Source organism: Triturus cristatus, chromosome 11 (assembly GCF_964204655.1).
Source record: "Triturus cristatus chromosome 11, aTriCri1.1, whole genome shotgun sequence".
In the NCBI taxonomy this organism is placed as follows: domain Eukaryota; kingdom Metazoa; phylum Chordata; class Amphibia; order Caudata; family Salamandridae; genus Triturus; species Triturus cristatus.
Window position 1 is genome coordinate 165,442,162 of NC_140594.1, and position 26,200 is coordinate 165,468,361.

General features: G+C 43.5%; 1 protein-coding gene across 1 annotated transcript in view; it reads left to right on the forward strand.

Annotated features, from left to right (window-relative positions):
* RHOF (ras homolog family member F, filopodia associated) overlaps positions 1 to 26,200 on the forward strand; it is a 196,006-nt gene that overhangs the window by 119,065 nt on the left and 50,741 nt on the right. Inside the window, exon 3 of the mRNA XM_085633396.1 lies at positions 21,657 to 21,766. Coding sequence (XP_085489522.1) covers positions 21,657 to 21,766 — 110 coding nt within the window. The remainder of the gene's footprint in view (positions 1 to 21,656; positions 21,767 to 26,200) is intronic.

The following is a 26,200-nucleotide window of genomic DNA, read 5'->3' on the forward strand; positions in this document are numbered from 1 at the left end:
AACAGGAAGCATGCCCCACTAACCAATCACAATGCTGCAGTGCAATTGTGATTGGTTTTGAGCTTCCTGGTTCGACGGTCAACCAGGGAATGGGGGGCCTGAGCTTGTTCTCCACGCAGGCTGTAATGCAGCCTGCATGAGGAATGGGGAAAGTGTGCATGACTGGTTTGGGCGGCCCAAGAGGGCCGACCATACAGTCATTGCTCACTTAGTAGTGAGCAAACCACTCCTCCCATGCCCTGCTCCGAGAGGAGAGCAGCCCCGCCCACCCGCCCGCTTGCAAAGCGGCAGGAAGCATAAAATGATAATAACTAGAAGTTATTATGATTTTATGTTTCTTCTTCGCACTACTTGAAAGCAGTGGGGTGACGCTCCTCCGCCATAGCGATGAAGCCGCCACAGTGTTTCTAAATACATCTTTGAGGAAGGACTTGCTGTTAGAAGATACATTTTTGGGAAACAAGTAAAGGTTCTTAAATGTGTTTGGGTGCCAGCGAACATGTAATTAAAAGTTTACTATTTTCTGTCAACAACATATTGCACCTTTTTCTTTGCTACTGATAGAACTGCTGCATAAGATAATAGTAACATTTGTTGTCCACAGTGCTTAGAAATGGCCAAAAGGGAGGTAATAAGCGCTATTTACAAATATGTCTTTCTAGTAATGATAACATGTTATATTACACTTTACTATCACAGTTCTATTAATTAGAATTGATATTTATGTAAACAATGTGAACATTATTATAAAATATTGGAGCTCTGACAGCAACTTCTTTAATATAAAAAGGCCTCTCCAAATTAAATATTAAAAGCAGCCACCTTATCCTGAGAGCGGCCATTTCTCAGCACACCACAGAATCTAATCATACTATTTTTATATAATGCATTGAGGAGGCCCTCAAATCATTCATAAAAGAGGCATTATAATCAAACAACACAATAGTGTTCATTTTATCAGCTCAACCTGGGTCATTGGAAGGATGAGTTGGTCCCACCAGGGTTCATGTTGGTACTTAGAAGTCAAGTGCTAAACCAACTGCCCTATTGCAGCAGCCTCTGTGTGTTCACGAGACGTATCAAATATATGGAAATTGACTAGTATTCTCCAGTTCATTGGCTAATATCATTACAAATTTGGGACTTTGTGCTCTCAATGGAAATGCATGAATTGCACGAGATGCACACTCTCTGTGTAATTCAAAATATTTTAAAACACCAAACCTTCACCTGCAGCGGATACTAAAGGTTCAGGCAGCAAAGAAGGTGTTAAAACACATTTCTGATTTCTCTAACACTGCATACTGTACAAAGATTGTGGTCATCTCAGTCTATGCTCTTGCACACCTCAGCAAGCGCTGTCATTATGCAGGTTTGCCTATTTTGGGCGGGCTCAAAATAGTTACTGTGTATTGCTAGTAGCTAGGAGTCCGTCTTTACATACCAGTGTTGTGAAACATGTGATGCAGACCAATTGCATTTTGGCGTTCAGAAAGCACGTACCTTAGAACAAAATGTGATTGTGATAATGGCTTTAGCTCTAGCAGGTGTATTATTTGCCATCACTGTATTATTTACTGAGATGGTATTATAACAATGTTAGGGACGGGAATGCCCTCTACATGGTATATGGGCATGTACACCTGTCCCAAGTCCCCGACTACAAGTGAAACTAGTGCTCTTCCTTTTTAGGTCTCGGCTAGACAGCGCATGCACTGTCTCGAAGAGACATGTTGTGCTAAATCTGTGGGCTTCAGCCCACCCGTATGCTTCCCATTTGCTCGCTCCATCATCTGTCTCATATCCTTTGTCTCCATTTGTCCAATGAATGCATGCATCATGCCACATCTTGGGGCTTATTTACAAGCCCCTTGCACCACTTTTGCGCCATTTTTAACATGGGAAAAGTGATGAACGGGTGGCGCAAGGGGCTTGTAAATCTGCCCCCTTGTGTTTAGCCTTCCCCCGCAGCATTGACCAAGTACTTGTGTCCATCCACTGCTTCTGTTTTAGGAGCTATTTTTTTCTTTGTGGTTGAACACTCCAAACAATTGCTCTTGTTTTAACAAGCTCCGTCTCATCCCACCCGGGCTTCATTATGGACTGCTCTTGTTTTTTTTTCTTTGTGTTCTTTCTTAAACAATGGCCGGATTTCACTATATCCAACAAAAGTATGGAAGTAAAAAATCATCGCTATTTTAACATTATCATTCTGTGTTTTGCACAAAAAAATGCATTACTTGCATGAATATCCCACACAGTGTCCCATCACATTCTATTTGTGTTATACAACGCAGGCTGGGTCATAGCGCTTTTTCTACATGACTTTCAGCCATGCTGAACAGGAGCTGTGCTGCTATTCAGCATGACTAAAAGACATTGACATTGGCAGCGCCAATAGCTCTCAGATTGCTGAGACCTATTGACTTTGCCAATGCTTGTTTTTTCTGGCGCTGGTATCCTGCCAATCTAGCATGGGGACAGAGGAGTAGGTCTGTCCTTAACAGTGCAAGATCCAGGAGCTATCCTTTGACTTGTAAGGGCACACAAAGTGTGTCCTAATGTAGGTAGCGGTCTGCTGTCTATGTCCTCTGTGTATCACATTAAGCAGTGGTGGTGGCGTTCTGTGTTTTTGAAACTATACCTTGCTGTGCCAGGGTGAGTAAGGTCTTCTGTAAAGTTCCATTGTGGTGTGAAAGAGTGTGGTCTGTTGTAAAGTTCCACTGTGATAGAAACCCACAAGCTTGAGCTGACTTCCATTTCCATTTTCAGCCTGTGGGTGTGTGCAATACAGATATAGTATTTATATGGTAGCCGGCCTCTGTATGGTGAATGAGGGTGACTACTGGTGCCAGTAGGATCCATTTTGGAGCAAGGCGGAGGACGGAGGCCCCTTCCCAAGGCAGTGCAAGTTTATTGCCTGCATTCCTGAGGCTAAAGACTGGACACCCAGATAATGCTGTGAGGAGGATGGAGACAGGGCTCCCTTTAGTAATTCAGCAAGGGCCTAAACACTAAAAACTTGGTCATTGGTAGGGGTGATGGGTGGAACTGCAGTTTCTGTTGTTCAAAGTGAGGGTGTTTCTTGGCAAGATTTGCCTTTTGTCTACCTTTGATGGCTGCTCCAAGAAGGCTGATGACAGCAAGATGCAGAGAACTCGTGCTTCATTGAGCCTGTGTTGTGGAGCCAAATCCATTGAGCACTCCAAGAACTGCTGAGCAGCTAGGGCTGATATCGGCCAGACAGCATTTCTCCCAGATATGATGGGACTTCGCCTGAAGTCAACACTCTAATGGAAGAGTTGAGTGTCTGCCTAAAGACTTTAGAAGGCTGCCTGCCTGATGGGAGAGGGACTCTATGGGCCTGCCCCTTCAAGAGGAGACACTGTGCAAGAGGAGAAGCCAAGGGAGCCTAAGAGAAAGCTGACGAGCCAAGAGGCGACCCAGGAGTGATCCGTGCTATAAAGGGATCCCCCGGCCTCTTGGAGAGTGAAGCTATGCAATATGTGGCCGAGGAATCCTCACTTGAGGATCGGGTGATCTCGGCGACCTTACGTAAATATGCAATCTGCCCATGGGCATCCGCAAAGGGGAGTAAAGGGGGGGGCGCTTACTCTTCCCCCGCCACAGATCCTGGATTTTTCACTTGTCCTTAAAACATTTCTAAGCTTGCGCTGCAGCTATAATACCATTGTATCAGGAGAAACCAGGGCCACCCTACTCACACTGAACCAGGGTATACAATATATCAAAAAACAGTTCTTGTGGGCAATGTATAGAAGATCAATAAATAGGCATAATAGCATTAACGTACTGGAATTAAAATGTCATATGGAAAAACATGCTACACAAGTCAAGTACTAATTTATCAAAATTATTATTTTATTATTTTGAATAAAAAATATAGTGACAGTGCTCTGTGTCCCAAGTGACAAAACAGAAATAACTTGTGACCAATTGTAATGGATAGCAAGGTGAAAATGACCTTATAACAATGATTATACAACGGCCTCCGTATTATTTGTTTCATAGAGGACCGGTAAATGTTCATTTCAAAGTAAGCTGACAACGTTTCGACCCCAGAGACACAAATGAGGGGTCTCATCAGGACCTAAGGATATGGGACACCTGATGGAATTGAGGGCGTGCACACCATTAGAGTGAAATTAAAAGGGGAGGTGGCGCCCACATAGGCCCAGCCGAGCACCCAAGTGGGGGAAGGGGTGATTAGGTCAAAAAAGGCAGCAGTCACTCAGTCTGGCTACCGGATAAGGAAGACACACGATCTGTGTTAGGATCGAACTGCCCGAATAGTGTCATGAAAAATCCAGTGTTCCCGCATGTCTAAGGGTTCAGTCTCTCGTACAAAGTCGAGAGCGGTGCGACTCAGCTCTTTGTTTCTTTTTCTCAGTCTTGGCAGTTTTTTCATCTCTACTTTTTCCCCTTCGTCAGTATGTTCCTTTCTTTTTCTTCCTCCTTCTTTCCACCTTTTGTCTCTTTCTCTCTGTTGCTCTGGGTCGAAGCCTGATGTTCAAAATAAATCCTGCCCCCAAAAGTGAGTTACAGAGCCCACTGCCTACAACCACCGCCACAAACTAGACCCTGTCAAGAATGTTTATGATTGCATGGGGAACTAAAAGGCTCATCCTGACCAGCGTTGGCAGTAGAGGGAACACGATTCCCCTCCCTTAAGCGGCGTACCATGGGTTGCCAGCGCCCAGGGCAAGATTTTAAAAGAAAGTATTGCGCCCCCTAACCCCTGGACTGTTATCTCAGGATGTGCTAACTGCACGGGATGGGGGGCGCAATACTTTCTTTAAAAAATGTGCGCCCCTAAGAATTTTGCGCCTGGGGCAACCAGCCCTGTGGACCTCTCCACGCTATGCCACTGCCTCCCATACTCCAAAAAGTGGTAATAAATAGCACATTACTTCCACCGAGCCTAAACATACGGTTTATGCAATGACATTTTTCAATGGCTGGTCCATACACACCTAGGTAATGTAACCAGACCCTAAGGGGTTAAATCCCAAAACGAATCTAAAGATTCATTAAATTGGCTTTGTGAGAGTGAGACCACTTGTTTCTCTGTAAAATGTAACATATAATCAGGAAAGCCGTAAGAAGTGATTTCTCAATATACAGCGTGGTGGTACCAATATTGACTATAACTAAAGGTGTGCGAAATTGTTTAAATTTTTTCTTGCAGAATTTCACAAAATCCCATGAAACTTTTTGTGAAAAGATACTTTTATAGTAAAATGTAATTTGCCTGTATCTTGCATTGCTTTTTGATATGAGTGTGCACCTCACGCAAGAAACGTCTTGTAAGATACGAGCAATAGCCAGGGTTGCGCAGAAGATGTCGCTCAGCCAGAAATGTTTGGTGCTCAACAGCACCTCCTTGCTAGTTTGTGATACGTTTTCAAACAAGGTACGCATTTGCTTAAAAAAAGTTCCACAAAATAGCAATGCGATTTTTTTTCATTTAGTGCAATGCAAAACTCAGAAATTTCTCACATTTTGTCAGCGTAATTAAAATTGTACCCAGACCTAAATATAACTTCTGCATTTTACTATTGTGTCAATCTAGGCTTATTAGTAGAGTTGTTTAAGGAAATACGTTTTGGGGCCAATTGTATGTGCCATGCCAGAGGAAATGAGTGTAAATATGTGCAGGCAGTATACACTGGTGCCATGGTATGTGAAGAGTACTCGCATGTCTCATGGTGTGTGGCCATGTGCCGGATGGAAAGGAACTGCCTGGCATGGTAAGGGTGGGTGGAAAATACTCTCTTTCGTACCATTTGGGACCTCAGCTTCTGGATCCCTCAGTGCACAGAGCTCATCACATGAAGCCTTGTGGCATGGAGTTACAACACATTGCCAGAGGGGGGCGGTACTATGTTCCCAACCGTGCCCACAAACACTGAAATGACCACTTTTGGGTGTGGACACCTGAAGGGAGTGAGTCAGCCGGATAGTCATTCCATGTGATGTCAAAAGTAAACTTGGATTGATTGTTATTTTTCTGGCTTAAAGCAACATTTCCTGTAGCCACAACCTCACATATGTCACTTTCTGACTGGTGCATGTGTTGTTTTTCAAATAAACAGACCGACTCATCCGCAGCTCAAATGTGCACATGATATTTCAACTTCACCCCTTTTCAGATGTTCACAATGGAGCTACTAAACTGTTTACCAAGCTGTGAGAATATATTTAGAACGTATACATTGTGCAAGAAGTCTTTCAGACGAGCTGAGATGTTACTCGTTGTTACCACCTGGTCCCTCTTCCTTTTCATATGACAAGACACCTCCCTTGCAACTCAAAATGTCAACAATATTAGCCCCTCTCACTGCCCTTGTTCCATTTCTACCTGATCCCTCCACCAAGAAGTCTTGTGTGTCTACCTTCAGATAAGGTTAGGACTTTCATTGTAGATATGACGCTCTTCATTTGCCCGATGACTACATTCCGGTTGGGAGGACGTTCCTTCCTGTTTGTAGATAACTTATTTTCATCATGGTGATTGTTAGTGTTTATTTTGTATATCATCAGTTTCTCTGGGTGATCAGACGAGTAATGGTGCTCAAAAAACAGTACACATACTATTGGTTAACACTAGTAGTATCTATGCGGTGCCTAAAGGTGAGGACGATTCACCCAACTCCCTATATGTGATCATACGATCATCAGTACAAATATCTCTCATCCTAAGCACATACTAATAAACAGTAAAGTTAACTACTACAATGTTACCATTCAGAAACAATTCACAGATGACTCATTTGTCTTTCTGTTTGAAGTCCAATTCTTTATTCTTAGCCACCAAGCCAACACGTGTTTCGTCTCTGTTCAGGATACACCAGCGACTTCGACAGTGCTGTCAATATCTTCTAATTCTTCTTATCTTGGATCCGGTTATACTTCAGTCCCGTTCAGTATGAGCAGATGACCAAAATATTGAGAAGGCAATTATATAAAGTAAGAACAAATTTACTAGTCCACATCTATGTACCTTGAAGACGTATATTGTCAAGTTACTTATATGTTGAGTATAATAAAGCAATTACTTACCTACATATACATACCATGTCAATGTTTTGGTCCTCGCCATATGGTACAAACCTTTTAGAACATGACATTTAAAATTTGTAGAATACCTACATATATATACCATTCAAAACTCAACACTGAAGAATTCACGGCAATGCATCGCTAAATTTAACAACTAACTACACATACCAACTGGTGCTCGAAAATCCCTTCCATCTGTACACATGCTCTAAACGAAGAGCCCTTCGCCTCTTCTTGAAAGCGCTCCATACCACGCCAGTCTGCACAGTACTCAAAGAGGGCACAGTTCAGTTTATCTTCTTGTGAAAGGTAGCAAGTGTTTCTCTTCCATTGCTGATGGTCTGCACAAGAAAAGTAATCTTTACGTACAGTAGATCTACGTTTGAATGAAAATCCTTTTTCTCCTTTGCTGTCTCCAAGGAGTTTACCAAGATGAGGCATGGTCTTGCATAGCAGCCCTCCTTGAAGTGACTGTATGATACCCCTGATGCTTGGCATGCGGTTTAGCCCAGAAACAGTGTCACACTCTAGGAGTCAGCACAGAGCTCCTAGAGCTCCTCGCATGGATGCTAATTTGCCAAACTGCCAGGGTAGCAGAAGATGTTGCACACCCTTAGACCTATGATGACATCATGCAGGTGACTTTTATCCCCTCAACAGGCTCTTACTTGCTGCATAGGGGCTTAGGGAGGCTATTACGGCCATATTTACTTTCTATTTCTGCCACTGCCTCTATGATGCCTGAGACCAGGTGTTTCAAGGGGAGGGCCAGAATTACCAAAGGGGAAGCCAGTTATCTAACACACACACACACCCACACCCACACCCACACCCACACCCACTCCACTCCACTCCACATAGCAGGTGCTGTGAAACTAGGTTATTAGCTGACCAGTTGTGCAAGAGTCTTGCTTGTTCCCTGACATTGCCCATACATCTGATTGGCCTTCATCTGGAGCTGGTCCAGATCAGGAGTTATTGGATGCGGCTCCTTGTCATGACAATGTTGCATTATTTTGCTAGTTACAGGCCTGGGAGCACCAGATCTCTGTTTTATTCTGAATCTTCCAGCTCTATTGTATGGTTGGGAATTCTGGCCCAGGCAGCTGATGTTCCTCTGCTCTCCCAAGGTTATTCTCATGGGTGCTGTGGTCTTGTGTCATATGTCATTCAAAATCATATAGTTGGTTTTGGTATTCTTGGATCTCTGTTCTTCAGTCCCCACAAATAATTGACTAACCTATCCACCACTCAAATTACTTTCATATTTCACTATATTAATTCACCACTAATCCTTAATGGGTTCTGGAGTAGCATGCTACTCGCCGTAAAAAGCGCTTCAATGCCTCGTCAGGGGTAGCAAGCGCTATATAAATGCATTTACAATACAATACAATACATATTTGCAATTCGGAGATTCTGCTCCATCAGGTGACATAATGGCATGTTTTTGACAGATCTTTGCAATTACACTTTAGGGGTTTCCCATTACTCAATTAAATCCTGTATTAGGAACCTGGGTTTTGTGGTTGCTGACTAGGGCTCTATTATTAGCAGTTTCCTATCGTTGTGCAGGTTTCTTGAGGTTTGTTGTCTTCGTTTTATACTATGTACCTTCAGGAAACTTTTGAAAACTGATGTATTTAAATTTCCCTTTAACTGAACAAAGTACAGGGGTCAGGATCAAAACATTCAGACACAGCTAGCCACTGGTCCATCTGGAACCTACCTCCTTCCCATATTGTTGCACTTCTCCAGGCCCTTATCAAGAAGCTCTGAAGCAGTAAAGAGGAGGCATTTAGAGCCCAATTTATATATTGGCGGGCTGCCCATTTCTCTGCCATGGCGATGAGGTAAATTACTTCATCGCCCTGACGGAGGTGCTGCACACTAAATTTAGAAATGTCCATTGACTGAGCAGACATTTCTAGCATTAGCAGGAAAAGCCATCACAGCTGTTCCTGTCAATGCATTTTAAGATTTTTTTTTTTGTTTTCTAAAAGAAAATACCAAAAGCCTGAATTGTTTTGGGGGGAATATAAAAAACAATGCCCACCTCACCATGAGAGTTTCCTCCCATTAAGGGGCGAGCATTAAGCACCCTCTGTTTTTTTCTGGCAGTGACCGGCATTGAAATCCGCCCCTCTAAATTAATTTCGATGGACATACTGCCAAACCATACTCCTTCGGGACGTCTGAGGCGTTTGACCAGAGTGAAGATGGAGTAGTCTCCACCATCATCAAACCTATGGTCCACCCGATTTTAAATGGGGATGGGTGGGCATAATGTTGACGAGAAGGGAACTCCCTCGCCGTTGGTTTTCCCTTCTATAAGAGGACGGTTACAAGATGGAGGTACATGGTGGTAATATGTTGATTACTTGCTGGAAGGCTATATTGCACTGAATTCCAATCTTCCACTCCTTGCGTTGCCTCACTGCCACCTGGTCCTGCCCACTGCATTATTGACTGATGCTGGTACCACGGCAGTACAGTAAACAGCAAACCCATCTGCGGGAGCCAGGTATAAGGCCTATTTGTATTAATGGTAAGCGGCAAAACCTTTATTCTACAATATGAACTTACCCTTACATGAAACCTGTGACGATGATGGGTTAAGGTCATGGTAACGGCTTTTACTAGTAGATAATTGTCACTAGAAATTGAATCTTAAATGCCTCCAAGGGGTGAAATGTAAAAATCTTGTCCTTCCATCTTGCACCATTCCCAAGACAGGGAGTCACCAGCAATAGGGATTCCTGAATTTCCCATTATTTGATAGTGTCTGGTTGGGTTGTAAAACCTAGTGTTACACCATTCAGATAGGTTTCTTATATGACAGTGTGTGGACCATGTAGGCCTTTTGGTTTGTATTGATCTGAGATGATAAACCTCAAGGGGCAAGTTCATGGATTGGTGTTTGGTAATATTTTTTATTATAATGTTGGAATTTTTATTGCGCGTCTCACCATTCGTATGGTATACCAGGGCTTTCGTATGGTTCTGGGATTTTAGTTGGGTGGCTGTGCATGGTTTTTTGGTTGTGTGTGTTTAGCCCAGATTGGTTGTGTCTAGTTTAGTGGTAGATTCATATGGATAATGCGAAATTAAAATACATTTGATCCTCTTCAAGGTTTTTGTAGTGTGAATGTGTGTTGATAGTGGTGTCAAAAGGAGGTTGCTGTTTCTTGCACTACTGGGTGGACCTTTTTAAACTGTTTCCTACTTGACTATTGACACTGTGTGGTAATGTGTGCACATGATGCTACGGTATGTGTAGTTTAATTTTAGCTGGATGGTTCTAACGTGTGTTGTCCTTGTGTGTTTGAGCAGGGTTGCCAGCTGACTATTTTCTCCCGACACCACTGGTATTTTAATGTGACGGTAGTTTAGGGTTCGCGAGGGGTTGGAGCTGCAACCCCTGGCTTGCCCCTTGCTACTGCCTGGCACTTAGTGCCGGCTTTTGGGCGGTGCGAGCTTTGCTGCCGCACCGGGTGCCAAGGTCAGAGTAGCGCCATTTGTGTCTGAAATCGGTGCCAGTCACATCGCCGTAAAGTCTGCACTGTTAAACACTGTTGTCCCTCTTTCTTTTCTACGATGTTCATCTTTGTGGAAATGGAAGAGAGAAAAATGTGTTTAAAAAAATCAGGAGTCACGCTTTTGCCCGCCCATGCGTTGCTGTAAAGTGTTTTTCTAAGCTGTACTTTAGGCAACATGACCATCCCGCGGAACGGACGGCATGTACACTGATGACTGTAGACTTCGACATGACGTACATAAGGTGCAGAAACGCACTATAGACATCAGCTGAATCTTTGCGCCAACTAACTCCTAATCTGTTTTCTTTTATGCCTGAATTACTGCAACTTCAAAATCCCAACTATTCGTCTCTGGCCCTGGAAAAGTCAACAATTGCACTGGGCATTTTGAAACACCATAGTACTTCCAGTTACCATTACCCTCTGGTGCGCGCCGCTCTCTGGCACAACATGAGGGCACAATGGCACATCAATCAGTCAGCGCGCAGGGGGACCCCACTGCTGCTTGAAGACAGACAAGGCTTTCTTTATGTGTGTACCACGGTGTAACATAGCACTTACAGAGAGCTGCCCTCGCTGCATTACAGTCACCAGGAGTCCGAGCCACAAAAAAAAGAAAAGGTTTGGTCTGAAAATTCGGGGATTTTTCATTTAATTGTTCTCTTGACACAGAGAGCCCAGCTCCGCTCTCTGCGACATATAGAAAGGTCAGTAGTGTCATGTCCTCCAGGAAAGGACATTGTTATATAAGTAGGTCATCGGTCTAGCTGATCCAGACAGAATTGAGATATCAGGAACTTCCTGGGTGGAGACACGAAGTACTAGTTTTCCCTCTCACTACATTGAGGGAAGCGGAGAGAATAGGACGTGTGGAGAGAAGCTCCACATCGGTAGGCCAAGTACAAAAGCTGAGAAATTAATAAAGATTAGTTAATAGCCTGATGCCAGGTGCTGTCTTGTATGCAGAGTGTTGTGCTTGCCAGTGCTGCGAAGAGAAACCAATCCAGAACACGACTAGTAGGTCCTCTTTTTTTCTTAAGCAACAATTGTCCTGTTAAAAATATAAATGCTGACCCCCACCCACCCCCTGTTTGTGGGGCGGGGGCGCCAACAAAGATTGTCGCACAGGGCGCCACAACCTCTAAAGCCGGCCCTGCACGGGCACTATTTTTGCGACCCCTGGCCTCGGGTGGCAAAGCCAGTGCCTGGAACACTGGGACGGCTCTTCCGAATGGACGCTGGTTGGAGCTCCACTTGCCTGGTTTCTGTCCATTTTTTTTATTACACAAATAATGAATAATATTATTCACTATTAGTGTAATAAACAATGGAGTACATTAGCTGGAATATGACCCTATCTGGAAGCTAAGGTAAGTAAAAAATGTTGTTAAATGTATGTTGTGTGCATGCTTGCAGGTGAGAGTGTGTTTATGTGCACAAGAGTGTGAATGTGTTAGTATGTGTAAGCGTGTGTGCGAGTCAAAGTAAAGGGCAATTGGGGTGCGATGTCCGCTACCCTTGGCATTTTGGTGAATTGACGTCTATGTCCCTGACTAATAATTAAAGGGGACAAAGGTAGAAAAGTCATGTTACAAATTAATACAAACAACTAACAGAGATGTTGGTTTTGGAAAAAGTCAATAAAGATATGTTAAAAAAAAAAAAAATACAAACAATTTTGTTTGCAGTCCTATTTAGCAACATGTCCAGGCCTTTGCAGACTCTTAAAACAACAAAGCCCTTTGTTTAAGTAGTGCGTTTGGTTTCATGACTTGAGTTGCATTGTTTTAAAAATCTTCACCCCTGACTGAGAGCGAGGAATTCGGAGTCAAGTTCTCATGTGAAGAGCTGCACTTAACATTCCTTGTGCCTGTTACTGAGGGACAGCAAGCAGCCCATGGACACAAAACACGAGTCATGGAAACCGGAAGATCACAGCAAACTGGCAGCAATGAAAGCGAAAGTGAAACAGACGCGTTAGGAGACTTCCGTTCAGGTCGCCTTCCCTGCACATTCCTCAGTGTCGTCTGCATTCACTGCTGTCATTGAAGGGGACTCCTTGCACACTGGTACCCTTCCCAGCAGCTGGCAACCCTACCTCCATGGACCCACACACAGGAACCAAAGGCACCCCCTCTCTCTGGAATTGTTTGGGGACAGGGGCGACCAAAAAATGTCCAAGGAAGGGCTAGAAAAGGGGCCGGAAACCATAACTAACATAATCGGGGAGTATGCCTAGCAAGTACCTTGGAATCTTCCACTGGGACCAACAGCAATCCATTAATGAGAGTGCCCAAATAATGGCAGAGAAGGGTAGTTCCCCATTGGTAAGTAACCGGCCAAGGCAGCTACATGCCTTCCACCAGCAGCTATGGGTTGGGGAGAAAGCAAAAGACACACAGATGATGACGTAATGCAGAGGAAATCAAACATTCACCCCCAGTTAAGAGATCTGGGTTAAATCCATCATTCTTTTGCTCACCATGCCACCCCAGTTTGGACTCCGCCACATGCAGATCAGTCTTGACCCTGTGCCTCATGGGAACAGTCCAGCCCGAACTACTAAGCCAGGTCCTCTCTGGACCGGAAACAAGCATCCTAGGACCGGTTTCAGGGAGGCAGACATGGGCTGGTTGACTCAGGTTAGAAGTTAGCTGGGAAGTGCCCACCCAGGACTAGGGTCAGTCAAATTGGTGGGAAGCTGCGAGCTCGATTTATCTGTACTGTCTGCCTGGGGCCACGAGGACCAGAGCAAGTCAAATACACCACTGCTCTTCCTATGTGTGCGTGGGTAACATAACCTGGAGTTTTTCCTAGTACCCTGTGTGCGACTAATCACTACAATCCTTCTCTGTTTAACCTCGACGAGCGCATGTCCAGATATGTCTGTAAAATAACGGAGTGGATATTCAAGCTGGCCTATGATATATGTGCTGCAGTTTAGCTTCTTTGCTACTAAAACAAAATGGCAGTACGGTACCGTACGCGTCCCCATCCAGAGTGGAAGGCTGGGGGTGGCATTCATCCTCATGCGCATGAAAGGATTCACCACCTCGGGTACGAGATAGTTTCTCCTTTTTACTCCTAACGTTGTACGACTCTTTACGGATACTAGTGTATGGGACTATGCGCTTTCCTGCGGTGAGAATACCACATGTTAGAAAGTCCTACACTTGGATATAGAGGAGGGGGTTCAATCAGAACAAGGTTTTAAAGGCAAACTCTCGTGAATGTCAATTAGGGTACCCAGTTTTAGTTGGCACCACCTCCGCGTTTGGCCTTCTTTGCCCTGATCTCAGGGGTCCTGTAGAAGGCCAAAGGATCAGAAAGTTAACCGGGATTTTTGAGCCCTGTTGTCTTTCTTTAGTTTCCAGTCTTAGTCCTTCTTCTAGCCCCTCTGTAGCAAATGGCAGGCTAATGAAGAGCTAAGGGGCGGGACAGGGGGTCAACTCTGTAATGTCATTGGTGGTCAAAGAGCTTGTGACGTTACTTCCGCTACCCATGGTAGTTTGCGGAATCGACGACCATGCTAACCCTATTCCAGCATGAAGATACTCACCCTCGACTGAAGTCCCCTCCCGTGTCCTTTGCCAGGGACACCAGCGGTGCACTGTGTGACCTTGGTTCTGCCCCTTCAAAGCCTTCTTTCTGGCAGTCAGTCTGTGCATGGCACTAGTAAAGCTTGTTTCATTAGTCAGGAGCTTCCAGCTCCTTGCAGAGAAGAAGTTAACATGAAGTGCATTGTTTCAGAGAAGAAAGGGGCCGAGTTCAAGGTGTGAATAAATCATTAGGCATCCGCCTGCACACAATGATGCTCGACGGCGCCAGGCCCCGCGTGAGGTGCGGAGCGGGGGGAATCGATCGAACGAGACAATCCACAGCCCTGTGAACCCTCTGAGGAACGGGCGCAACAGAGCAAGACCGGTTTATAAATTGGAATTCAACCTATGGATACTGCCTCCCTAACTTAGTCTATCTCTCCACCCCTGATTAATTGCCGTCGCGAGCCCCTGCCGCATAACCAGAATCACGTGCAGTTTGTAGTTGAAACTAAGGCTGAAGCAAAAAGTGACATTTCTGGACAGGCGTCTTTGTGAAGTACAAACAAGTGAACCCATTTGCAAGTATACACAGTAGAAGCAGAAGAAGGTGACTCACGTTTATTTATTATAAAACGCAAATATGACCATCATGGTATCACAGCGCTGTACAGAGAAAGAACCGAAGAGGGTTGCAGTACATTAAAAACACGTCACTTAAGATACTCTGTACAAAGAATTAGAGGCGCAGGGTAGAGAACAATAGGATGCAATATAAAATAGGAAACGCTGTACATAGAGTTCGGAGCGCGAGGTATAAAACAATAGGATGCAGTATGAAATAGGGTGAGTGACAGATTCAACCTACTTCTCTTATGACAGATGTTTTTCTAGTAGTATGGCTTCAACTTCCTTCCCCAAAAGCCTGAGTGAGGTCATTGTTCTCATTGAGCGTGGTAGGGAGTTCCATATTTTTAGAGCAGATCCAGCAAATGTGCGACTGCGTGTTATCTTTTTTTTATCTGGCTGGTTCTAGTATTAGGGATTTCGCAGTTCGAGAATCCCTTCCGCATCCTGATAGCTTGATCCCATTCGCCATGTATTTAGGGCCAGAATTGTGTATAGCTTTTGGTGCTATGCAAGCCACCTCCAACTGGATCCGACCTTCAACTGAGAGCCAGATGAGGGCTCTGAGTGATGGGGAAATGTGGTTGTACCGACGTGTGCCTATTAAAAGTCTTGCTGCTACATTTAGTGTCACTTTCATTGAGGCTAGGCTGGCTTTAGGTAGATATATTAGCGTGGCATTCCCATAGTCCAGTCTTGAGAGCGCTAGAGAGAGAACTGATGTTTTGAGGTCACCTAGAGGTATGAAGGGATTTTGTTTTCTTACCAGGTGCAGATGTAGGTTAGAGCTTCTGGTTGCAGCATGTATGTGAGCTTGCATGTCGAAATTGTAGTTTAGTGTGATGCATAGTGACTTTACGGAGTCGAGGATGGCTGGGGTGCATTTTCATGATTTGAAGTTAAGGGACCATAGTTGCGTTTGAAAGGATCTAAGGGGTGGCGAGAAAAGAATGAATTTGGATTTCAGCTGATTTAGTTTTAGATAGTTGGGTGCCAGCCAGTTCTGTGTTTGACTCAGGGTGTCATCTAGTCCCTGGATATTCTCTCGAGAGGGGAGTTTGATGTAGAGATGAGTATCCTCCGCATACATGCGGTATGAGGTTTTTGATTGTTTAAGGAGTTCAGTGAGTGGGTTCCATGTATAGATTGAAGAGCGTTGGTGAAATTGTAGATCCCTGCGGAAGAGAGGAATGTGCTGGGCTAGAACTGGAAAGACTAACTGAGGCTATGGCATATTAAGAATGTTACTATACAAAAGGGGGGACTAGGAGCGCATTGTGGTCCAGCATACAAGCTCCCAACTAGGCTATGTAAATTCAAAGGGTATGCAGTTACTATCAAAGCCAATGTAACAGAGAAGTGGTCGGTGGTCAACTGAGAAACCAGATCGGGTGTCATGCTTAGTATAATAAAAACAGTGAGTGGCTGGAGGTGGATATAATGGTACAACGACCTACCCCTGTCTCTGCCACCTCCAAAGTGGCAGAGACCGGGGTAGATCGTTGCGAATCACGCGCCAGAACTCTTTTTAGTCCCCAAATGTGCACGGCCTCTACCTATATCCGATTGGGTCTTAACCTTACCACAATTGGGTCCGTTTTTATAATAAGGTATACTATATACACTTGTGATTGGGTATTTATACACGAATGCACCTTCATTAACCCCATCCCCATAGATCAGGTCCTCGGTCCTGATGAATTGCCGATATCAATAGCGACTGTAATTTGGCATGAAACATGTCGACCTACTTTTACACAACTCTTTGAACTGCATTGGACCATTATACCCAACTTCAACCACCCATTGTTTTTATTATAACAAGGGGACCCATATATTAACTATGCCAGGGTACCTCTTAGTTATTTTAATACTCGCATCACACCAATCTACACTTAATTACATGCAGAGGACTGCCACTCATTCTTCACAACAGCAAAATTAAAAGATCTCCAGTAAAGAGCCCCCTCGAGGGGCCCATTGGCCATTGCAGCGCTGGCCCAGTGAAGAGCTACCCTATGATAAGGCATGACACCCATCTGGGTGTGTGAGGGCCATTGCTTCTGAGAAATCAGATCCTCCCAATCTGGTTTCTCAGTTGACCATCGACCACTTCTCTATCACATTTTCTTTGATAAGAACGGCATACTCTTTGGATTTACATATTATGAATGTCGCCTTTCAGTAGAGCAAGGCCCCACATTCTTTTTAAAGCTGGCCAAGTACTTGAGTTATTAAGAAAGCCGATCCTGGCCCATGAAGGCTTTGCCACTTTATAAGTTCCCTGAAAACCTGTGTTGTGTTGAAACGTAATACACCTGTTAGTGAGCACAGTCTTTTGTCTCTATCAATCCACTTATCACCCTTGAGGTAACACTGTGTCTGCTGAAATGCAGCCTGCGGGCAGTGGCATGAGCATGGTGATGGCTGTGGTAACTATCCATTTTAACGTGGCCTCTCAGGGGCTTTTCATATGGTGGAACATGAGGCACCCTAATGTATTGTCTCCACTTTCATGGGGGCTGGAAGCGGTGGTGAGACCTAAAGGAGGTGGTGAGCCCTAGATTGATTTACATTTTGCCAACATGACTGTGCTGGGTAGGATCCTCCAGGCCTCAGCCTTTATGTGTATCTTGTGGTGTTGCTTAAGGTCTGATCATAGCTCCCATGTTGTTTAACATCTTCGTGAGGCCACCGGGAAATGAGGGGACTGCTTCTATAATCTCAGTTCATCTATATGCTCATGGTACCCAGCTATGGCTTCAAGTGTCTTCTGTGGGAGACATTTATTACCTGTGGGACTGTGTCAGCACCACCAGGCAGCAGATATCTTCCCCCTACTCCCCCCTTGTATTTATGTATGTGTTTATATGATAATTCTATAGGGCAAATCTAGTCAAACGGCAGGGAAGCACCATACCATACCAGATCAAAGGCAAACTTAAATTCAGTGAGTAATTGGAGAGTAAGCTGGTTTGTGGATGGTTAGTGCACTGTGATGTGGTGTTTTCTAAAGAGATGTGTCTTCAACTCTTTCCTACATTGGAGCAGAGTTGGAGCCGGCCTGGTGGATAGAGGTATGCTGTTTCAGATCCTTGGTACATAGAACGAAGAGCCTAGTTGTCTAGTTTGTTTCGTGTTTTTGCAGTTCTTAGTCTGAAGTCTGATGGTGTCCTGGTTGTAGGTGTGCCAAGAACCGCCAGAGAGGGTGAGCTTGTCTACAAGATGAGTGGAGGTGCTGGTCATGATGACTTTGTAAACTATAAATCTGGTTTAGAAGATGGTGCGGGCCGGCAAGGGGAGCGAATAGAGTTAAATCAAGTTGTGGGTGATGTAATCCTGTTTCTTCAGGCCCTGGATGAGACATGCTGCAGTGTGTAAGATACCCCAAAGAGGTGCCAGAGTGGAGTATGGGATACCATGGAGCAGGGCATTACCACCATCTACATGCACGAGTACAAGGGCTTCAACAGCAGTCTGAAGTCGTTTTCTGGAAAAAATTGTTTAATTTTCTTTAGAAGAGAAAGTTGGCACCTGCCCATCTTATTTTTTTGGTAATGTGTTCCTTGAGGGTGAGATTGGTGTCCAGGGTGAATCCAAGTGATTTGGCATTTGGTGAGAGATGGGGTTTGAAACCGTCAAGTTTCATGTAATTGGTCTAGGTTTCCACAGTCTCTTGTTTGTAGGGCTTTGCCGCTAACAGGATTCTATCTCGGATGAGTTGAGTTTTATGTAGGCGCTGGACATCCAGGTTTGTATAATGTGCTAGCAGTGTTTGAGGCGCTGGATGTCTAAAGCAGTGGAGACTTTCAAGTAGAGTTGTGTATCATCGGCATTTTGGTAAAACTTGATGCAGTTATCTGTGAGTAGAGCACCAAGCGACTCAATGTAAAGACTGAACGTGATAGGAACAATATGGACCCTGGGGGACTCCACATGTGATAGGGATCTTTTGTGGCCTGGAGGTACCCGTGTTAACACACTGGTGCTTTTTGGAACATCCTGGCTTGTTCACTCTGCATTTCCTCACACAAGTCCTTATCTTGAGTCTAACCTGCCCACTAAACCTCTCCTAGATAATTCAGAATCTTGCTTTTACAAGCTGCAACGGGTTAGACCATTTACCTCATTGATAAGTGCTGGGATTCTCTTCTTTCTGTCCTACATTCCAGATGTCCTGTACCATTGTTTTTTTACCTTTCTCTGATACTGCCCATCGTTGCCATGGCTCATCTTTTCCTTGCTCCTTAGAACCTGCAGATGTTCTGTCTCTTGCCAGACATGAGCCAGCTTATTTTGCGCTGAGGTCACGGAGTCTGCCCTGAAGTCCTTTCACAGTGTATAGCTTTGCTCATGATAGACAATGTGAAAGGACTCTGATGTCTCTTCCACAGATCTTCTAAACTCAAGGCGTACCTCACCAGCTGGGCATTCTGACATTGCTCCGGGAAGGAGATGGGGGTAGGGGCTCTTTCAGAGAGGCATTAGTGGCTTATTACGCCATTGAAAAACATTAATTCTAGTAATCCAGGTTTATGTTGGTGCTGACCAAGAAAATGTGGTGTCCCACCAGCAATGCATTTTGGTCTTCATTCCTTAAGAATTGGATAGGGGACCTATTTTCCTGCTCGAACCTTACAAGATGTGTATTGAAGCTGCCTTGTAATTAGGTCAGACGCTATGCTTACTCTAAACAAACACAAGGACACATGGCATTCCAACATGTCTTTTGGTCACTCCCTTAGTTACATAGACCGCCCTTCTTCCAAGGGATCCTTTATTAATTGTGTTTTTAAGATCAGTCCAAGTCCCCCTTTGCACTGCTGAAAGATCTTGGAATGCAGAGTTGGGGATAAGGGTGGGGGTGCTGGGGTTTGAGGACTATAACCGTGAAACCAATACATATGGCTGTGGACAGAGATGAGGACACTCCAAATCCTGCTGCAGAGCACATCACCAGTGGCATAGGTTTCACATAGAAGTCGTGCCTCCTATTTTGTGCTTTAGAGACGATACAAGGGTGTAGTACCAGAATATCATTGCCTAAATATCGATTGACACAAGTAGTGTATCCTGACTATTGTTTACAAAGATAGCTCCCCAAAGGAGAAAAAAGATATAAAGAATCTACACCCAATGGATCAATATTTTAGTAAATTGATATTTAGACCTCTTTATTTATGTCACATGATATACCTCTGTCTATGACTGCTGTGCCTGGGCATTCAGGACTTTGTGTGGGCATTTGGTGAAGAGAATGAGCATATGATGGCTGTGCCTGGGAATTTGAGGCTGCACTTAGACACCCATGTTCTACTTGGACATGTGATTGCCTTACCTGGGTACTTACTGTGTGTACCACTGGATTTTCAATGTTACACGCCTGTCATATAATGATAGCATGCTAGTTAGTAAATGGGTGATTACTGAAATAGACTTTAAGGTGCATAAGTAATTTTTGGGTTATTGTTATAGTCTTGCAACTTTTGTAGTTTTTCCAAATGACAACACTTCCTAAATTGTAATTAGAGTAAAGTTTATGTAACATTACTTCCTCCGAAGGGAAAAGGTCATATGACGTCACTTCCTATCATGTCTTTGGAGATCAAGGTGGTTGTAGGGATTCTCTGTAGGTACTGAACTATGCCTGGGACCATAGAATCTTAGTAAGCAGGGACTGCGTCATCCTACCACCTTAGTAGGCATGTGCCCCAGACCATCTAGCTATAGTGTCTCACTTGCCCTCCTACTTACTCGCAGTGGAACAAGTGATTAGACACCCCAGAACACAACATTCCCAACCCTCTCAGGAAGTGCGATTACAGGACACACCCTTTCGCTCTCACACTCGTACTAATCCACAATAAGATCTGACAGACACGAGAAAAGTTGAAAATGTTTATTTTAACTATAGTGCTCTAGTATGCAGTATACATGCCACATAAGTAAGAAAATGCCTAAAATTAATACGGTCAGCATAGTAAGTAGTCCATAAATCATAAAAGGAGCTGTCATTATATAAGACAGGGTAGCCTAAACCCCCTCACCTTCTATACAGGCAAAGTGATTATATATCAGAAGATTTCTGAGTGTTGGCAGCAGAACCCATACCTTAGCATACACAGATGAAAGTCTTACTTCTTGGGTGCCGTTACGATCCCTTCCCTTGAAAGATCCCTCTCCAAGTGTGTTGTTACCTAGTCTGTGCATAGTTATATGACAAAAGTATGTGTTCCCAAACAATAGCTGCTTTTGTGTGTTTTGTCTAGGTGCTGGGACCTGACCAGAACAAAATAACAAGGGGCATTGTTGTTTGACTTTGTCTATGGTGTTCAGACTAAATCCAGGAAAGAATAGCAGGTTCTGTGTGAAAGTACAGTGTTGCACAAAATATGCTTGTATCGTAACATGCGCAAAGCAGAGGGTGGAATGTAACCTGCTCATACTTACATAGGGAAAACGAGAATGGGCCTGCACGGAACATATAGCAAGGTGTGTGTGATGTCACATCCCTTACTCAAGGGATTTGGGGACTCCTCCTCCATGTAAAAGTGGGTTTGCTGTAGGTACTGGGAGCCTGTCAGTCACAGCTTGAAAAACCCTATGTGAACTGCCCCAAAGCCCTTCCCTTTGCAGCCGTTCTATGTACACATCTTGACGCTCACTATACTGACTGCAGGGAAATAATTTAGTTATTGCCCCGTCTCAAGCCATGTGATTGACTTGTAATCTCCAGCTTCTTCCAGCATGATGACTCCATTTCTTTGGAACACAAATAACACAGTCTGAAGTCTTAAAGTTGTTTTAGTCATGCAGATTGCTAAATGTCCCTAATAATTTCTCACAAGCAACGCTTTTTTTGTTCCAGGTCAGGAGGATTATGATAGACTGCGCCCGCTTTCATATCAGTGCGCAAACATAGTATTAATTTGCTACGACGTCATGAATCCTACAAGCTTTGACAATGTGTTAATAAAGGTAAGGTGTAATTTCAGTTCGTAGTATTCTTAAAAATGTATATCACAATTTACATTATACAATTGGGGGGCCAGCTACTCTTAAATGTTAGCATCATCCCCAAAACGTGACGTCACAATTCTTCATCTCTTTGAATGGTGTAGTGTGTTCATAGCCTCATGGATTTTAAGATTATGTAGTTATCCATTTGTTAATCCACTCTCTCCTTCACACAACATATTTAATGTATGTTGACTTCCTTATGTGTTATCTATTTATTTTTTTGGTGGTAAGCACACACTACAAACTGAATTGTTTCTAGGCACAGCCCTCAGAAGGCAGCAGAGATACCAGAAGAGAGATATGTAGATAGACGTTCATAGAGAGAAATTAGGGCAAAGCAGAAAATGAAGAACCAATGCCCAAAACTGAAGGGCTTATTTATGAGTCTTTGCGTAACTTTTTGTGACGCACCAGCAGTGTAAAAAATGCGCCATGTTGCGGCATATTTACAAAGTAACCCATCTAGGTAGATGTGTCACTTTGTAAACCCCTGCGCCACATTATACCTGCGCCAGGTATAATGTATGCAGGGTGGGCGTTCTGACGCAAGTAAGCCTCGTAGAAGTGATGCAGTGAAATCTATGAGATTTCAATGCGTCACTTCTAGGATGCAAATGCGTCAATATCTTACGCCTGCCTCATAGCAGGCGTAAGACTGACGCAGGCACATTTGAAATGGGACTTGCACATGTGAAATGACCCATTGATGGAGTTGCGTCACTTTTGTGACACACTCCAGCAATGCGTCTTGTTTGCGCCTACAGATATCTGTAACTCCTTGCGACATGATGCGTCATACTGTAAATATGATGCATCCAGCATGTCGCAAGGAGGGCGCAATGAAAAGTAACTCATCGTTGTTTTCACGCAGCGATGCATCACTTTTCATAAATGAGGCACTGAATGTCAAGGGAAGCTGTGCGCCTGATCCAGGGCCTGTTTAGTGGCCAACTTTCTCGGAGAAAATTACCATGTGTGTGTGTTTTGGGATTCTTAGGGGCCCGGACGCTAATACTAGAATAGCAGTTTGTATAAAACCCTCTATTCTTTTTCAGCAGCTTGTAATGTTAATTTTCCTTTAAAACGATTATGAATTGTCTGAGCAGCATTAAAATTATTTTTACATGTTTTTCAACTTGAATTTATTGTTTTAAGTTTATATTTGCATAGGGAAATAATTAGGCCTGGGCAAAAATTTCGTTCCGTTCGCGGAAATTGCGATAATTTGACATTTTTGCGTTCCGCGGAGAGCGCGAAAATGTCAAAAATTCCGGTTTCCGCAGCTTGGCGATAATTTGTTTCTTGCTCGCGCTGTAAAATGATACATTCTCGCGCGCGCGCGATCGCCTTACCTGAATCCCTGCGTTCGCCGACAAGTTTTCTTGATCCGGTCGCGTTCTCCATGAGATGTTGTATTGTTTTTAGCCATTTGCGCTGTCTCGCGACAGTTCGCGCCCGCAGTGACGTCATGCGTCGCGCGATCACGTCTTTCTTCTCGCGATCATGCACCGCGAGAACAACTCAAAACAAGATGGCCGCGCCCGCAAGCAACCACATGGGTAAGTTGGCGACCCGCAACCATGCAGAAAATCTCGCGAACATGCCGGAAAAAAACTTCCGCATCTTCGCGATATTTCTGCTTGTTTGCGATAATTTTAAACATTCTCGCGATAATTTGCGAAGGTTAATTCCGCAAATTCCGCCCACCCCTAGAAATAATACCACATTTGTTATTTTCCAGATTTCTTTTTTTTTTTTTTTTTACCTGTCTTGATACTGGCCAGGCTGGTAAAATACTGGTAAAGTGGCAAATCTATCCGTGGTTGCTAGACAGATTACGGAGTTTGAGGGTGACCGCTAAAGAGGCATCCAAGGATTAAAGAAGGACTTCAAGCCATTTCACTGTCCCTGCCACTGCCCCAAAGTTTATATGTCAGAGTAACCAATCAGCAGGCCTTTAGCTCCGCCCACTCCATTCTGGCTCAGCCTGGAAAATTACAAGCAAGGCCATTTCAGCCCGAGGGAGGGAACTGGAGATGAAAAAAGACAAAAAGGGTGTGTAGCGTAAAGTATATGAGGAGGGGAGTTCACCAGTTCGGATCAGGAGAAGATGATTGAAAGAAAGGGGACACTGGTGGATTTATGTCTCTGCTACCTTTCACCACCATTATTTTACTTCAATATGACCTTTACTTCTCCATGTTTGCATCATTTATTTGTGGGTATTTGTTTATGGAGTGTTTTTGCATAGCATGTACAAGGCCTAGGAGCAACATAGCTCTTTACATAGAACAAAGTATGGTGCATGACAGATCAAATATATAAGCCTCAAAGCGTACAATAGAAAATTCAAGTTTCAAATATGAAAAGAGGATCTACAATGCTGGATACAAAACTATTTACATGAATGATAAAGGTGCCATCAAATAGTGAGAACCCTATATGTAGTGCATATGCAGGGTAGTATGCGGATAGCGTGGAATCCCGTGCACAATCCCAGATAGAAAGCTCCCAAGCTATTACTACAAAATTCAAGCTTCAGGCTTCAAAGGAGAGAGCAGGGAAGGAAGTGAACATTTACCAGAAGCTGCTAAAGCTCTCGTTTAAATGCAAGGATTGAGGTAATGATGCAAATACCTGGAGGAATGGAATTCCAGACTTAAAAGGTCAGAGTTTCCAATCGAGCAGTTGGCTAGAGCTCCTGAAAACTTTACTTTCTTGGCAACATCATTGAAGTTATCAGAGATTATGTATAGAGGTGTCTCTATGCACATCTGCCCTCAGTGGGGAGTCAGTCCCAGCAGCTAAGTAGAGGAGTGATATGGTAAAAGAGTGAGGTTCCGGGATGAGGCGGGCTGCTGCATGCGTGGAGGGTTTGAGTGGACCAAGGGGAATTGTCAATGCTACGGAACATGGAAATTACGTAGTCTAATATGGAAAGTACCACGGCGTGTGCTACTTCTTTCAGTTGAAGCTTTGGTAAACAAAAACTTTAATCACCCATATGTGTCTGAGCCATTTTTGACCACGTTACTATTTTGTTTCTAAACGTTGAGTCGGTTACCAAGCATGAAGGCCCATCGATATGGAACTTTCAATTACATTAGGAGTGTTGCTCTGTGATATCAGTGGGATGAAGCGAGTTTTGAACTTGGGTGAAGAATGATTGGGGTCAAATAATGAGTGTATTTTCTGTATGATACTGTTTAATTTATTGTTGTGTTGTAAATAGAGGAAGCCCCCAGACATTAGACCTCAATTGAATAGAAATGGGATATAAAGGCAAAGAGAAGTACATTTGTGGAAGTAAAGGTATGGAGTAGTAAATGTGTCTAATTTAAAAGGACATACCATATTAGTACTCTGCTTCCCCAATCACTGTTAAGTTGCGGTCCCTCCCCTTCTTTTAGGCAATGGTGCCTCTCTCATTGCTTGATTTTTCATTCAACTAATTTGAATAATTCTCATTCACTAAGAAGATTGACTTGATTGAAACTAAATATTTGTTTATATTGCAATATAAATGTGCTAAATTATATTTGAAAGATAATACCATTTCATATACTTTTTATAAGGACATAGTAAAAATAGCAATACATCTGCAACATTATAAGTGACTTCTAGCTCATTTTCTTCTGATCCAACCCATGCCAAAAATCGCTACTTGTCGGTAATCTTGACCCAGAAAGTGCACATCCTGGAGTGAGCCTAAGATGTACATTACTTCTCATTATTCAGATCACTAGATCTTGAGTTTACAATCATGGATCAGCCGAATGTTGTTGCCTAAGACATATATAACTGCAGTAACTTTAATCCACCTTGTGCTGTTTTGTGATCTATCAAGATTCCCCTGAAAACAGTTCTTAAAATGTTTGTTTCCTGATTACGGGAGTATGGTAATTAGTGCCACATTTGAACTGTGTTTTAACAATCATAATAATAGAATTCATGCACAAGTAGTGAAATTTATTTAAACTGTTGTGAAAAGTTTTAAAAATACTTCAGGGCCTTTAACAACAAAACTCTTGATCTACACTTTACTGAGCATTATGTGATTTTAAATAGGTTTTATATCTATATTCTCCATTTTTTTATTTCACTTGGGAGTTTTACTTTAAACAAGTGTTATGTTACTGTGACAATAAATTCTGAAAGCTTTCATTGACCAGCATTTTATTTTTACTTAATGGTTACAAATAGTGCTGTAACAAGTGAGTGACATTTCTAAGGGGCCTAGCTTAAAATAGATTAATTACATTGAATTAGATATCCAGATTATTTCAGGAATAACCTGAAAAGGTGAGTCTTCTAATGTTTCCTAAAGCCGAGGAAAGAGAGTTGGGTTCTTAAATCAGGAGCGAGAGAGTTCCAGAATTGGGAACATTCGGT